The 17,938-nt window shown below is 41.6% G+C and overlaps 1 protein-coding gene across 1 annotated transcript in view; it reads right to left on the reverse strand.

Annotated features, from left to right (window-relative positions):
• The window catches only part of LOC311099590 (microtubule-associated serine/threonine-protein kinase 1-like), a gene marked incomplete at its 5' end in the record, with an annotated part of 175,532 nt that overhangs the window by 135,061 nt on the left and 22,533 nt on the right, over window positions 1-17,938 (reverse strand). Inside the window, one exon of the mRNA XM_084140284.1 lies at window positions 9,634-9,758. Coding sequence (XP_083996410.1) covers window positions 9,634-9,758 — 125 coding nt within the window. The remainder of the gene's footprint in view (window positions 1-9,633; window positions 9,759-17,938) is intronic.

The following is a 17,938-nucleotide window of genomic DNA, read 5'->3' on the forward strand; positions in this document are numbered from 1 at the left end:
TATGTTCCAACATTACCTCCATCTTGTGCCAATTTCAGTTATTTTTAAGTCATGTTTACAATAGTTTATATTTTTTTCTACGAGATTGTCAGTTGGATAGGCTCTTTGCAAGGTTTTGTATAGCTTACCTATCATATGAATATCATTTTCTGACTCAAATAGGATTCTCTCAAGATTGCGCTGAAGTCTAAAAGATTTCAAAATCAAACGTTTGCATGTATTTGAAAATATCTACATTGGTAAATCCAACATTTCTTTTTAAATGCTGTCATGGAAATAAATGTATTTTCTATAACCAAGTAATTTACAGTTTCTATGCCTTTAGTTTTCCATGTGGACCAATTTATCAGTGAATTCTGAAAATCTATCCAAGGATTATTCCATAGGGTTGTTTTTAGGGAGTGATATGGGTTCATGTCATTATAGTGTTCTTAACTATGAAGTTGTTAATGTTCTTAGCTTTATCCTTTGAAAATAGACACATTAAAAGATTCTGAGGATGAGCGTCTTCAATATGTACCCATTGTTCCTCTTTAGTGTATTTAACTATATGTCGAAAGTAAAAGCCTTGGGCGGCAAGTTGATACAATAGGTTAAAACCACCCTCAGACTAAGAAAGTTATTTTTTGTTCTATGAGTTTATTTTGCCCATATATGGCCGAGTACGCTTTCTTAAAGAATGTCTTTGTGGGGTTATTGGTATTACCGAGATAAAGTATAAAAACTTTGGGAGCCATGCCATTCTGAAGAGGTTTATTCTACCTGTTAGATTTATGGCAAGATTGTTCCATTTAATTAGGTCTGCTTTCATATTGTTGAGTAATCCGTTAACTCATATCAAATCTTATTTGTCACATGTGCCGAATACAACAGGTGTAGACCTTAAAGTGAAATGCTTATCTTTAAATATTTGTTTTTTGATGTCACTTATTAAGCATCCTAAGTTTTTTATATTTTTTGTAGTACACTTAAACGATTGCTGTAGATCATGAGCTATTATTTTTATTTTTCCTATTGCCATTACCGAGATTTCAGACTGTTCTGAAAATATTTTTAGCAGGGGGGGGGGGGGGGGGGGGGGGGGGCATTGGGTTTTCAATATTGGTCAGGTATATCAGGAGTTCATCTGCAAATAAGTTTAGTTTATATTAATGTTTACCAATACTGATACCTGTTACGTTTGGGTCCTGACTAATTATTTCTGCAAGCGGTTCAATTGCCAGTGCAAACAGGAGGGGGGGAGAGAGGACATTCCTGACTTGTGCCCCTTTCTTTAGGACATTTATATCATATTTGTATAAAATTTATTATTTCCTGCTGTCCTGCTGTTGTTTAATTTGTATTTATATAGATTTTCAATTAAGCTTTTAAAATTGTCATTAAATCGCATTGTTGTTTCTAATTAACACAACTGTATCTTTTAAGATTATAACTGCTTTGGCATGTATTAGTTTTGTGAGGGCTGTGAGATGTTTACCAGGTTTATTTCTGCATTTATTTGCATTTCGGTCTTTTGACCTTCAGAGTATTGAAAGGCCAAGGCGTAAGCTTAATAAACATGTTTCTTCTCATTTTAACATGTGGTGCACAAACATATTCACACAAAGCGCCTCAAGGTTGCAATAAATCAGACATCCTTGTTCTGTATTACACATTCTGGCTAAAAGCACATAGGTTGGTGTCAGAAGTGGAAACCAGGAGGCCTACGTTATTGTTCTTTGATAAATGTATGCCCATATGAAACGACTGTCAGTTTGAGTCCGCCAGGGAATCCTCCAGGAGTCACCTACAGACTGTGTTCCCAGTCTTTTCATTTCCCATTCTTTCACAAAGGGAAACATGTCACATTGTGGCTTAATATTATATTAGAATCCCTAAACAGAGAAATATTATGCCCAGTAGATCGGTTTGACAGGAATATGATATCTCAACTGCAGCCACTTCATCATGAGTGACAGTTTTCATTTACATCGCACCTCTGTGCATGTGTGTACACACAGTAACATGTCGAATGATTGTAATATATCTAAGATGACGGGATATGTGACATTATTGGCTTGATACAACCTTGGAAGGTGATCTTGAGAATAGGACTAAAAAGGACATGGGAGGATATACAGTTGAAGTCGGAAGTTTAAATGTATTTGGCTAAGGTGTATGTAAACTCCGTTTTTCCACAATTCCTGACATTTAATCCTAGTAAAAATTCCCTGTCTTAGGTCAGTTAGGATCAACACTTTATTTTAAGAATGTGAAATGTCACAATAATAGTAGAGAGAATGATTTATTTCAGCTTTTATTTCTTTCATCACATTCCCAGTGGGTCAGAAGTTTACATACACTCAATTAGTATTTGGAAGCATTGCCTTTAAATTGTTTAACTTGGGTCAAACGTTTCGTGTAGCCTTCCACAAGCTTCCCACAAATACATTTTGGCCCATTCCTCCTGACAGAGCTGGTGTAACTGAGTCAGGTTTGTGGGCCTCCTTGCTCGCACACGCTTTTTCAGTTCTGCCCACAAATGTTCTATAGGATTGAGGTCAGGGCTTTGTGATGGCCACTCCAATACCTTGACTTTGTTGTCCTTAAGCCATTTTGCCACAACTTTGGAAGTATGCTTGGGGTCATTGTCCATTTGGAAGACACATTTGCGACCAAGCTTTAACTTCCTGACTGACGTCTTGAGATGTTGCTTCAATATATCCACATCATTTTCCTTCCTCATGATGCCATCTATTTTGTGAAGTGCACCAGTCCCTCCTGCAGCAAAGCACCCCCACAGCATGATGCTGCCACCCCCGTGCTTCACGGTTGGGATGGTGTTCTTCGGCTTGCAAGACTTCCCCTTTTTCCTCCAAACATAACGATGGTCATTATGGCCAAACAGTTCTATTTTTGTTTCATCAGACCAGAGGACATTTCTCCAAAAAGTACAACATTATTTCCCATGCGCAGTTGCAAACCGTAGTCTTGCTTTTTTATGGTGGTTTTGGAGCAGTGGCTTCTTCCTTGCTGAGCGGCTTTTCAAGTTATGTCAATATAGGACTCGTTTTACTGTGGATATAGATACTTTTGTACCTGTTTCCTCCAGCATCTTCACAAGGTCATTTGCTGTTGTTCTGGGATTTATTTGCACTTTTCACACCAAAATACGTTCATCTCTAGGAGACAGAACGCATCTCCTTCCTGAGCGGTATGACGGCTGCGTGGTCCCATGGTGTTTATACTTGCATACTATTGTTTGTACAGATGAACGTGGTACCTTCAGGTGTTTGGAAATTGCTCAAGGATGAACCAGACTTGTGAAGGTCTTGGCTGATTTATTTTGATTTGTCCATGATGTCAAGCAAAGAGGCACGGAGTTTGAAGGTAGGCCTTGAAATACATCCACGAGTACACCTCCAATTGACTCAAATGATGTCAAATAGCCTATCAGAAGCTTCTAAAGCCATGACATCATTTTCTGGAATTTTCCAAGCTGTTTAAAAGGCACAGTCAACTTAGTGTATGTAAACTTCTGACCCACTGGTCAGTGAATTATAAGTGAAATAATCTGTCTGTAAAAAATTGTTGGAAAGATTACTTGTGTCATGCACAAAGTAGATGTCCTAACCAACTTGCCAAAACTATAGTATGTTAACAAGAAATGTGTGGAGTGGTTGAAAAACTAGTTTTAATGACTCCAACCTAAGTGTATGTAGACTTCCGACGTCAACTGTATATGTATACAATCATTCAAAAACATACAGTAGCTGTGCTCGACTTGAATATGAGCATGGTTCATAGTATAGTGCTTACTTTTACTGTAGAAAATGAATTATAAAAACATGCTAATACTGTTTCTTCACATTGGCATTATTCCTCGCTTTCTGGCTAAAAGTAAGTACGGTTGGTGTCAGAAGTGGGATCCAGTATAATGGAAAACATGTAGACAAATACTGTAAACAAAGCACACCTTGGACTCTCCTGTGTCCAATATGCCTAACCCCAGCTCTGACATCACCTCTGCAGACCCAATGCAGCAGAAACGTGAGAAACGCTATCTCCAAAGGACATCAGTGACTACAATAATGAAGGGGAATTCAAGTCCACAAAGCCACAACATCAGGATTATGACAATCTTACAATCAGGCCAGGACAAACCTATTGATTTCCTGTCAAACTTAATCATGGTCAAAAGAGATGTGCCATGTGAAAATGGAAAAAAACCCGCACACCCGGGGGGCATGACAGAAAAGCGTGAAGGAGGAGAAAAGAGAGAAAGCAATAACAGACAACCTGCAAGGCAGGGAGCAAGGCATGGTTGATAGAGGGAGATAAGTCGTAGCGCTGGCACTGGGGGGTGGAAGGTGATGAGGATGGGCCAGACTTTGAGAGGAGGGGCCATATTTCTAGAGTAGCTTGAAGAACATGACAGACATAGGCTGCGTTTAGACAGGCAGGCCAACTCTGATATTATTTTCACTAATTGGTATTTTGACCAATCAGTTCAGCTATGAAAAAGATCTGATGTAAAAAGATCTGATGGGATTGGTCAAAAATTATATACAGTGGGGAGAACAAGTATTTGATACACTGCCGATTTTGCAGGTTTTCCTATTTACAAAGCATGTAGAGGTCTGTAATTTTTATCATAGGTACACTTCAACTGTGAGAGACGGAATCTAAAACAAAAAACCAGAAAATCACATTGTATGAATTTTAAGTAATTAATTTGCATTTTATTGCATGACATAAGTATTTGATCACCTACCAACCAGTACGAATTCCGGGTCTCTAAGAACCTGTTAGTTTTTCTTTAAGAAGCCCTCCTGTTCTCCACTCATTACCTGTATTAACTGCACCTGTTTTAACTCGTTACCTGTATAAAAGACACCTGTCCACACACTCAATCAAACAGACTCCAACCTCTCCACGATGTCCAAGACCAGAGAGCTGTGTAAGGACATCAGAGATAAAATTGTAGACTGGGATGGGCTACAGGACAATAGGCAAGCAGCTTGGTGAGAAGGCAACAACTGTTGGCGCAATTATTAGAAAATGGAAGAAGTTCAAGATGACGGTTAATCACCCTCGGTCTGGGGCTCCATGCAAGATCTTACCTCGTGGGGCATCAATGATCATGAGGAAGGTGAGGGATCAACCCAAAACTACACGGCAGGACCTGGTCAATGACCTGAAGAGAGCTGGGACCACAGTCTCAAAGAAAACCATTAGTAACACACTACGCCGTCATGGATTAAAATCCTGCAGCGCACGCAAGGTCCCCCTGCTCAAGCCAGCGCATGTCCAGGCCCGTCTGAAGTTTGCCAATGACCATCTGGATGATCCAGAGGAGGAATGGGAGAAGTTCATGAGGTCTGATGAGACAAAAATAGAGCTTTTTGGTCTCAACTCCACTTGCCGTGTTTGCAGGAAGAAGAAGGATGAGTACAACCCCAAGAACACCATCCCAACCGTGAAGCATGGAGGTGTAAACATCATTCTTTGGGGATGCTTTTCTGCAAATGGGACAGGACGACTGCACTGTATTGAGGGGAGGATGGATGGGGTCATGTATCGCGAGATCTTGGCCAACATTGAAGATGAGTCGTGGCTGGGTCTTCCAGCATGACAACGACCCGAAACACACAGCCAGGGCAACTAAGGAGTAAGAAGCATCTCAAGGTCCTGGAGTGGCCTAGCCAGTCTCCAGACCTGAACCCAATAGAAAATATTTGGAGGGAGCTGAAAGTCCGTATTGCCCAGCGACAGCCCCGAAACCTGAAGGATCTGGAGAAGGTTTGTATGTAAGAGTGGGCCAAAATCCCTGCTGCAGTGTGTGCAAACCTGGTCAAGACCTACAGGAAACGTATGATCTCTATAATTGCAAACAAAGGTTTCTGTACCAAATATTAAGTTCTGCTTTTCTGATGTATCAAATACTTATGTCATGCAATAAAATGCAAATTAATTACTTAAAAATCATACAATGTGATTTTCACAGTTGAAGTGTACCTATGATAAAAATTACAGACCTCTACATGCTTTGTAAGTAGGAAAACCTGCAAAATCGGCAGTGTATCAAATACTTGTTCTCCCCACTGTATCAGAATTGGCTGCCTGTCTAAACGCAGCCTTTCAGTCTATCTGACGTCCCCAGACAACAATGAAGAAGGAAGATAATCTATTGAAAGCCAATACCACGCACCACTAATTATTCAACTAGTGAATACCAAGGAACCACTGTGGATATAAGGCGTACAATTATTGAGTTAATTGCCATATTTCGAGGTAAGCTCGGGAATATCTTACAGAACTGATGCAAAATCCAGCTCCTGGTAGGAAATCTGCCTTTTAATGAATAACAACCAGAACCCACTGGGAAACAGGTGCTTGAATACAAACAGAGGACAGCTTGAGGAATTGCCTTCCAACATCATTGCTGTACAATAATAATACTGAGAGTAGGGATAATTCATGTTAATTATTCATCATTATCACACATTTCAATAATCTCCCAAACTGAATCAAAACACAGGCCAAATCAACCTCCCAAAACACTAAAGTTACGCCAAGAGCATATCTCAATCTGCTCACGTTTATTGTCTCATACACCAAAATGCTACCAGACACCTTGCTGAACTTCTCAAGTTAGAACTTAGCACTTCGAACACCAATGACCCTTTCGAGAATCCCGCCATGTCGTAATGAATAAATAATTCTAATGATTTGTATTCTCCTCAGAATATTTATATTTTAGCATGAGATCCATGGGCCAAAGCCTTATATAGAGATAGATTAGATACATATACGGCTTGGACATGGGCAGCCCTAACAGGATCTGCCAATAGAACGGAATTGGATTATGAGAAGGACGTTGTGTTTTCATATATAAAAATTGTGTAACAAAATAGTCCCTGGGGCTAGACAGCCCGATGCTGCAGTGACATTTTAATTTCATGGAACAAAGCCATCTCAACTTTAGCAAGACTACTGCGGGTCACATGGTGTCAGCGATTGTGATAGCTAACAGATACATCCTGCTGTCATGGGGACACACATGGTTTAGGTTCATCCTGGACGATGACATAAACTCATCCAAATGAACTGAGAGGAATGACCTAGTGTGTTCAGTCAGTGCAGCATGATCTGTATCAGTTACTTTTCGTACCAGATGAGTGAGTTTGGATATCTGTCATTCAAGTCCCCAAAACTCAGGATGCCTGCCATCTGGGAATGCACATTCTAATCTACCTCTACTGATCCAGGTAAATCCTTGAGCACACATTTTATATCCTCAAAATAGACTAGAAACTGTTATGTTTGTCTCTCTCAATATACTGTAGACTGTTTTCCCAAGGTCAAATATGTACCACAACTCTAGAGATGGTGTTCCCCTGAAAATGTTTAATACACCACTATCCACTCCAAAATATGCTATTAGGATGTGGTCATGCATCAGCGATTCGACGTATGTCCACACCCGAGCAGCATTGAATTTCTTCATCGATGCTAGGTAGACACGGAGGCATGCAAACAGACCGATAAGGATAAACATTACCATCCGTCGTGCCGTAGACTGATACCAAGCTACACCCAAATCAGACAACACACACAAATACTCTCACACACACACATACAAAGATGCCCACGTAAACATGCGCATACACAAATACTCTCTCACATGCACGCACAAACCCACAGAAAATGAGCAACCCACGTGAGACAATAGATGAAAATGTGGCGCCTATCTCGGCCCAGTGTAATGACTTTGTGCTGCATTGACCCTGTCCCCTGCAATCATTAATTTCAAATCAGCCCTCGCTACATGGGGTCTAGGCTCCGGTTTACAGGGTCTGAGGAGAATCTAATCAGACGTGGCAGTCTCCAGAGAGGCTCTCCACCCACCGCCCCACACTCACTCACCTCAGAGGCCTGACCTTATGGGGACTTTCTGGAGACCAGACATTATGGGGACCTGATAATACAGGGTTCAGACTTTCTGGGGACAAGACAATATGAGGACCTGAGAACATGGGGATCCGACTGTATGGGGACTATGGGAACCAACACTAACCCACCTGATCGACTGATGATTAAGCCGTTGAGTCCCCGGTAACCAGGATTGGAAAACACTATTATGAGGGCCAAACATTCCGATCTGAAATGATGGGGACCCTACTCTGATCTTATGGATTCAATGTCTTTGGGTAAAGTCCTGTTGAACTTTTACTCCATATCCTATTTTCTGTCATTGATTATTGGAGATTGTGTTTGGGGCAAGGTAAGGCATGTGCAAAGGATGTTTATATGTCCCTGTGTCAAATACTTTATCTCATCATATGTTGACATGAACAGCAGTGGGAAGAAAAGATCCTCCCAAAGATAAGGGGTATCCTGTGAGTATGATCATGAATATAAATACAAATACAAATATAGGGAAACGTGAAAAGCTCAAATACTATATGAATACTATTTCAATTCATTTACATTGAGTCTTGTTTTTCTTTGATGTGTCCACAATATACTGTACATTGAAGAAGCACATTGATTCTCATTCACAAATACCACTGTGTTAACCCTCAGACAATGTGGGTCAAACTCAAAACAGCACACAGGCGCCCTCCAGTGTAGAGAAACATTCAGCACGTTTAATATTTGCTTGGATTCCATCTGCTGTCTGTAATGCTGTACTGTAAATTGCTTGACTTACAGAAACATCCCCACAGAACAGATAGGATTCGCTCAATCAAGCCTTCTCTGAATCTCCACGTCCAGATGACAGCAAATCTGATTACATGATTTGGGATTTGTAAAAAATAATAATTAAGGCTCTATTCTGAAACACATTGGTTTTAACAGCAAATAATTAGTGAAAACTGTATTCCAAATGTCTGGTTTTCTCCCTTGTTTATGCACCTTGGTTGGAAAGCAAGATAGAGACAGTACACATTTTCATTTGTCCAGGTAATAAACACGAAAGGATAAAAACTCTGGACTGGAATGAGTGACTCATAGATGGACATAATTGGCTTAGCTTCAACTTTCAATGACATTTCACTCGTTTGAAATGGGATGAGAATGACATCATTTCCCCATTAAAAGGAAAACTGGGCTAGCTATTGCTTTTGTTATCTGAAGCGGGACATGAGAGATAGGTGATGTTTGACTTAAGGCTCTTTGATGCTCAAGGTCAAAGAGTCACTGACATCATTTCACACTGAGGGATTAGACTATCTCTGCTACAATCAAGACCTAATTCGGATCTCCTTAAAAACCACTTCACAGAATCATCTTATTTTTCTATTTTTCAGAAATCATCATTAAATTGCGTATTGATTGTGGATAATCAAGGGCCTGAACACTAAAGCTCTGACAAAATATGAATCACTACTACTATACGTTGAGATAAGGGTAAAATACATATTGTTTGCTATCTTTACTGATTGACGTTCCTTTGTGTATTCACTGTACTGTCATGAGGAATGGCTTGCTATGCAAAGAAATATGGCAAAAATAAATAGAAACTTCTGATAAATATGCCAATCAAATATCTGATTAACAATATCCTGGTCTCGACATCAAAGCAGGGGGGTACAAATAATGTGGTAATGTAATCATGGGAGGTCAATAACAGGATGTACTACTCACCAGACTAGAGGTGAGAGAGGGGGCTGACTTCCCCAAGGTGGTGGAGTGCATCCGCACCAGGTTGGAGTTCTCTGAGGGGGTCTGCCATGCCTGCTGGGGGGACGCATAGGGCAGCAGGTACTTTCCTATTGGACAAGACACAATGGTAGTTACATTATAGAGAGCAGATACTTTCCTGTACAAGACAGACAACAGTAGTTAAACTAGGGGCGGCAGGTAGCCTGGCGGGTAGGAGCGTTGGGCCAGTAACCGAAAGATTGATGGATCGAATCCCCGAGCTGACAAGGTAAAAATCTGTCATTCTGCCCCTGAGCAAGGCAGTTAACCCACTGTTCCCCGGGCGCCGATGACGTGGATGTCAATTAAGGCAGCCCCCCGCACCCCTCTGATTCAGAGGGGTTGGGTTAAATGCGGAAGACACATTTCAGTTGAATGCATTCAGTTGTACAACTGACTAGGTTTCCCCCGTAATATCATACTGTATATTATGAGAAAGGTACAAATTAAAAGACAAAAGAAAGTTATTGATATTGTGCTTTATCTTTATTTTAAATATTGACTGATTGACTGATTTTATTTTGGGTGTAAAAAAGACTAGGAGCCATTCACACCATTTGCCCAGATGAATGGATAGAAATGCAAAGTCACAGAATTTAGTGCTTCACAGAATTTTACTAATCCTGTCCTCCTCCTCTCCTTAGAGAAACAGAGCTGAAGCCCCTAAGACGGTGTGGGCTCACATGGGGTAAAAGAGGCAGCAGTGAAAGTCAATACACTTATAAGCTCAGAGACGCTACAGTACATGGCATGTTGATGAGACATTTCCTACATTGAATCCTAAGATTAACAAGCTCTGAACAAATAAATATCTTCAGGGCAAATATTCATCCTTTCTTTCCCCAAGAGTTGTCTCCGAGTAAAAGGCGCTGCATGATCATTCTGACGTCTGCATTGGGCGTGCAGCATTTACGGTGATATGGCCTCTGCAGAAGTCAGGGCATTCATACACTGCTCAAAAAAATAAAGGGAACACTAAAATAACACATCCTAGATCTGAATGAATGAAATAATCTTATTAAATACTTTTTTCTTTACATAGTTGAATGTGCTGACAACAAAATCACACAAAAATTATCAATGGAAATCAATTATATCAACCCATGGAGGTCTGGATTTGGAGTCACCCTCAAAATTAAAGTGGAAAACCACACTACAGGCTGATCCAACTTTGATGTAATGTCCTTAAAACAAGTCAAAATGAGGCTCAGTAGTGTGTGTGGCCTCCACGTGCCTGTATGACCTCCCTACAATGCCTGGGCATGCTCCTGATGAGATGGCGGATGGTCTCCTGAGGGATCTCCTCCCAGACCTGGACTAAAGCATCTGCCAACTCCTGGACAGTCTGTGGTGCAACGTGGCGTTGGTGGATGGAGCGAGACATGATGTCCCAGATGTGCTCAATTGGATTCAGGTCTGGGGAACGGGCGGGCCAGTCCATAGCATCAATGCCTTCCTCTTGCAGGAACTGCTGACACACTCCAGCCACATGAGGTCTAGCATTGTCTTGCATTAGGAGGAACCCAGGGTCAACCGCACCAGCATATGGTCTCACAAGGGGTCTGAGGATCTCATCTCGGTACCTAATGGCAGTCAGGCTACCTCTGGCGAGCACATGGAGGGCTGTGCGGCCCCCCAAAGAAATGCCACCCCACACCATGACTGACCCACCGCCAAACCGGTCATGCTGGAGGATGTTGCAGGCAGCAGAACGTTCTCCACGGCGTCTCCAGACTCTGTCACGTCTTTCACATGTGCTCAGTGTGAACCTGCTTTCATCTGTGAAGAGCACAGGGCGCCAGTGGCGAATTTGCCAATCTTGGTGTTCTCTGGCAAATGCCAAACGTCCTGGACGGTGTTGGGCTGTAAGCACAACCCCCACCTGTGGACGTCGGGCATTCATACCACCCTCATGGAGTCTGTTTCTGACCGTTTGAGCAGACACATGCACATTTGTGGCCTGCTGGAGGTCATTTTGCAGGGCTCTGGCAGTGCTCCTCCTGCTCCTCCTTGCACAAAGGCGGAGGTAGCAGTCCTGCTGCTGGGTTGTTGCCCTCCTACGGCCTCCTCCACGTCTCCTGATGTACTGGCCTGTCTCCTGGTAGCGCCTCCATGCTCTGGACACTACGCTGACAGACACAGCAAACCTTCTTGCCACAGCTCGCATTGATGTGCCATCCTGGATGAGCTGCACTACCTGAGCCACTTGTGTGGGTTGTAGACTCCGTCTCATGCTACCACTAGAGTGAAAGCACCGCCAGCATTCAAAAGTGACCAAAACATCAGCCAGGAAGCATAGGAACTGAGAAGTGGTCTGTGGTCACCACCTGCAAAACCAGTCCTTTATTGGGGGTGTCTTGCTAATTGCCTATAATTTCCACCTGTTGTCTATTCCATTTGCACAACAGCATGTGAAATGTATTGTCAATCAGTGTTGCTTCCTAAGTGGACAGTTTGATTTCACAGAAGTGTGATTGACTTGGAGTTACATTGTGTTGTTTAAGTGTTCCCTTTATTTTTTTGAGCAGTGTACTTCCTGCGCATCACCGAGCAGTGCAGAGCTGTTGTGAAGGAAGTTGTCAAGGAAGTCAGTTTGTGTTTATACAGGACCTCCCGCCCTCACCTACCATCAAACAATCAATGTCAATGTGGAGTTATATGGAGTCCTCCGCATTGTTACAACATTTGAGAGGAGCACAGCACTGCGGTAGAGAGCTCAATTTGGCCTCTGCGTGCCTCCGGAGGATCTGCAATTGTGTCACACCATCCATATGGCGCCGCCGACCACATTTTCAGATCAAGCATAAATTGGCTCTAACAGTCGCTAGATAGCAGTAGGTGCTACGATTACTATCAACATTCAACCACATTTTATTCAGTTATGGAATCGGATATGCAGTTTAGAGCCCCACAGTGGAGGTGTCATAATATCCATAAAACCTAGCGGTCAAACAGGGAACTGATTCCAATAGTTTTTCCACCATTCATTTTTCCCATAGGGAATTTTAGAAACACATAAAATAAGGGCTGTGTTTCGTGTAGGATTACCCTGGCGTGACATTTTGATAACCATGTAAATCTCTCTCAGACGAGGTGATTTTTATGAATATATTGGCTATATTTACTCTCGAAAATGCTCGAGAGTATGCAAGACTACAAATCCCTGCAATCTTATGCACGTCACCTTTGCTAACAGGTAGTGTCAATTTAAAACTTGCACAACAAAAGTTCACAGAAATGTCAATTTCAAGAAATGTAGCCAATTTGTTCATAACTAAATTTAGCTAAGGCCGGAAAAAGTTGAATTACTGTTTAAAGGATGCCCCGCATTACTCTTCTCCACACCACAAAAAAATTAAAATAATATCACATGCATTATTTTTTGGCCAATATATGCGGCACTTTGTTTATAATGCAGTCCGCTCCCCCTTGAGGCTTTCCCAAGTTGATGCGCAAGATACCAAACAGCCTCAGATCATATTCGAGCCTCGGATTGGACAGTGAAACACACGCTCGCACCTGCAGGCGACGTGCTAATGTTTCATTTTTCTCTCATGGCTGAAGCCAGCACAAATTCCTACTATTTATGTGTCCAGGTTAAACATGGGACGTCCCTCATTATAAACAAACAGTAGGTTAAATTCGTGGTTAATGCATCATTTTCAGATCTATTAGAAGCGATTAATAGACGAAAACAACAATGTCATTGAACCAATTGACTGGCCAGAGATCAGGGCATTCATCAGCAAAGACGCAGTGCAAGCTGATAGTATTTTGTGCAAGCTGATAGTATTTTGGACAACCAAATTGAAGTCAAAATGATTCATGAAATCGAAGTGTGTCAGCTGTATGGTGATTTGCGATTCATAACTTACATTTTACCGATACTACCAGTAGTAGTAGGCCAACCGATAACACCAAGACGGAATGCATTTGAAGTGATGATGCGCTACCGAAAACAGCTAGCATGTCCAGCGAAGTACATCGCCAGTGGCACGCACACACTTCGTGCAGATCAGCAGATCCACAATGATGTGATCGACTGTCTTCCAAGGTGGGGGCTTTTCGTGGCAGCCAGACGAGACAATCGAAGGAGGATGCGGTGAGCAAAGTTAATGGGCTCGAATTTAGTCACGCTTGCTCTATATAGATTGATGCTTCTAATTGTGCATGTTATAAACAACATTTTTTACTTTTGAGGATGATAGGCTATACTCCATGGCTGGAGTTATGTATTTTTTCCAATGCTACATTAATTTGGCAGACCTAACTTGATTGACCCTCTTTCTACAAGGCCTACTAGTCTATGAGAGGCCTAATCATTTTTATATGAATATTTTGTTAACGCCTATAAGCTATAGAGATACATTCAGGTAATTAACTCATTATTATACATCAATATTTTAATTTGATTACAATTATTTATTGTCAATCATTCTTGAATTAGATTTTTGTTTTAAATAGTCTATTCTATTACCCTATACATCACATTAAATTACAAGATTGGATTGCACATTTTCCAGTGTTAGATTCATTTCACCTAATTCGAATGATTGCCCTTTATTAACAATAGCATATTCTTCATAGAAAGGGTAGTCTATGATAGGCCTTTATATTTGTATTTTCTTAATTTGTTAAAGCCTTGTTAGGCTATACAATTAAGTAGATTAATGAACTGATAATACATTCATACATTACTTTTTTTCCCCAATAACTTTTGAATATAATATAATATTGCATTCTATTATACATCCTATGTGAATAATGTTCATTAATGTTAATTTGTGTATTAATAATAATGATAATAATAATCAGGCTGAAATGTAATATTTATCCTATTTTTCATGTCCATATAGCCTGGACATACGTTACCCGATTATCAAAAGCACTCTGGTATATGGACCCCTATCTAGAGAAGTTCAAAGAGAGACGCTTAGCCATACCAGACAGATTCCTGCAATTACCACAAGGCCTTGGATCCTAGAGCAGATCCCAGGAAACACGACACAAGGCACCAAAACTAAGTCAAGATCAGCTTCGGGATCATTGCAGTCAGCTCTCTCTCTCAATATCCCAGCCCTGGGCACACCGGAATCACTTCACAGGTATCTTTATGAATGTATTGTGTCATTTCTCTATATCAATTAAGTTTGTGGCACACTACTACTCCTTGTAGATTCATGTCAAACATACTGTGTCTGATATTGTAAAATGTCACCATTTATTCAGGAAATTTAAAACGTTTATTTTCAAAAGTAAGGGTAAGCTTTATGTTTTAAACCTCTCAAGTAAAACTGCCTGTATTCCTTGTTCATATTAGATCTCAGAGAAGATGTGGTGCGTCTAAGAGTCCATAGCAGCTTATGCATCCCACTTGGAGAAGGTGAATCAAGCAATGACCAGACATCACCAACACCCCACTCCCCTACGTACACCAGAGTCTGATGTTTTATGCTACACTGTGAGAGCATCATGCGGACCGGTCAGACCCCAGTACAGCACTCTGTTACAAGCTATGGAGAACGTGCCACAATACCACCCCCTCTTTCTACTGAACTTTGCTCCTGAAGATATATTCCAGAGAAGGAAATGGATTGACAACTTGAAACTTCCATTGACTTTCACTTTGTACATGTATGCCTGTGGTAACTACCTAGGCACTCCGACATTCATATGGAAGGTATCCTCACATAGCAATGGTGTTCATGAGTCCAGGCAAGCTTCTGTCATCTCCACACTGAGAAAATAAATACCAACATACCACACTAGTGCAATGCAAAAAGCATTCCTGAACAAATACGCACATGCTGCCAAAGTCAACAGCTACTTCCTGAGAGAAATGTATCGGTTTCTGACACATTACAAGAGTTCAGCAAACAATGATGAACAGGGCCTACTTGATGAGAGAGTATCCTTGATCCTCCTTGATGGTGATGACCCAGACCTGATCATGGATTTAAGGAAGCTGAATGGCAAACCACAATCCTCATTCCAGCCCTTTTGGGATGAAGTACAGAAGTATTTTAACGAATACACAGCTCAGGTCAACGATCGCAGACATGGGGAGTACTTGTACTTACCTTTTGCTATATCAGTTGAGGACTTGCGTGACACAGTGGAAAAGAGGCTTCCACCAGAAACTAAAATCCCATCTGCTCTCCAGTACACAGGAAGGTTTGACCTCAAGTTCATGGTCCAGTCTCGGGTGATAAGAAAGGGACAAGACTAAGTTTGTTGCAGTACAGTGGGACTGCATTAAACAGTTTGCCTGCATGTGGCAGAAGGACTGTGAAATGTTATGTGTGGATGATAAGGGAATCATCCCGGTCGGAGAACCTGGCCAGCCTATGGGGACCTGTAACAGAGGCAGACATCCAAACATTGCTCCTGTGAGTGGGCCAGTTCTAGCAGCTGCCGGCCATGATTACCACATCAGTGGACTTGTACCATCTGTCATGTTGATCCCAGACATCCCAGCATCTCCATCTAGTCCATTTTATGATGGGAAAGTTCATGTCACTGTCAAGGACAAGGTTTTCCAGCCATCCTGCCCCCTTCGACACACAGTTGAAAATCTCAGCATTCTCAGAGGAGAGAACTACAGTGAAGATGTCTCTCTCATCAAGTCAATCTTGATCATTCAATCTGATGGTGGGCCAGACCACAGAACCACACATGCCCCTGTTCAAGCATGCCACACACTCCTGTTTGTTCAACTGGATCTTGACATGCTTATCGCCTGTAGAACAGCACCAGGTGACAGCTGGACCAACCCTGCCGAGAGTGTTAATTCCCTTCTAAACTTGGGGCTTCAGGGAACAGCCCAGGCTAGGGAGAAGATCAAAGAATCAAATGAGAAGCGTGTGAAGAAGTGTAGCATAATGACAAGCCTACGTTAAACAGCCACCAAACAACCAGAACTGAAAGAGGCTTTGGAAAAGAGTATGCATCCTGTTGCAGCTCTTGTGAGTGGCCGGTTTGAGCGCCTGAAGTGGAAAGGTACACACGTAGAAGTACATCAGCCCGCAACACAGGAAGAAATTGCCAATATTGCACAGCAATTCAACATCATTGATACAGAAGTTGACATAATGCATGTCCTCTGCAGAAAAGGCCTTGACAAGGAACAGTACAAGCAATTCCAGGACATACATTTCAAGATGTCACAATACATGGTACAGATCAAGAAATGTGAGGGAGAAGATCCATGCTGGTACTGCTTAATGAATCCTCCATGCTTGCCAGAAGAACAATTTAAGAAATGAAGGTTTGTGCCTGATCCAACATTGACAGCAGACAGACGTGAGTACCAGAAATGTGATGATCTGTACAGCTTGGACACCACTGACAAGGATAGGCCTTCTCTGACACCAAATATATAAAATGTAAAGAGGAGTGCTGCCATGGTCAGTGCAAAGGTGAGAGCGACCATCAATTGTGTTTAATGTGAGAAACGAAGGTGCTTGTATGGGACTCATTTTATTGTCAACAACATTTGCATAGAAGATGCAATCTCTTCATTTATAAAAGTGTGCACTGTCTCTTTAAGACCCATGATGTCGTTCATTAACACAGTCAGTTTGAGGCTAGAGCAAAGACTATATTGATTGGGAGAGACCGGAGGCGGGGAGACGAAGTGAATGAATAACGTTTTTGGTGACAAACAGCTTTGAAATCAGCAATATTTTGCATTAAGGTTAGCATATTATCACAAACAAGGTACTAGGGTAGTAAATTGATATTAGCTTCAGCTGTAAGCTAGCAAGGAAAGTTAGCCTACAAAGCTGGAAGCTACCGGTATCTTCTTGCTTTGTAAAGTGTTCTAGCCTGTAAAGGACATTGTTTTGTGAACAGTAATTAAAATGTTCAACATTTCTACATGACATGTTGCATTAATCAAGTGTGAACTTCTGTGCAGCATGAGTGGTGATGCAGCCCAGACTCCCAGTTAGTTCAGTGGTTCCTCAGGACAGGCTAGAGCTAGCAATAAGTAAGTGGAGCAGGCACGATGCTCTTACTATAAGGGGACATCGGCTGCGCTGATAAGCAGACTTGATCCTCTCTCAAATCAGTAGACAACCTGAGACACATTTGACAGAAGTACCGAAAGTAAGAAAAATCCTAGTGCCGAACCGTTTATGTTCTAGTATCGAAAAAGTACAGACGGTGGTATACCGTTCATGCATATATATATGCTTGTGTTTCTGTGCGTGTGTGTGTGTGTGTGTGTGTGTGTGTGTGTGCGTGC

Source organism: Coregonus lavaretus, assembly GCF_964263955.1.
Source record: "Coregonus lavaretus genome assembly, chromosome: 24".
Taxonomy (NCBI): domain Eukaryota; kingdom Metazoa; phylum Chordata; class Actinopteri; order Salmoniformes; family Salmonidae; genus Coregonus; species Coregonus lavaretus.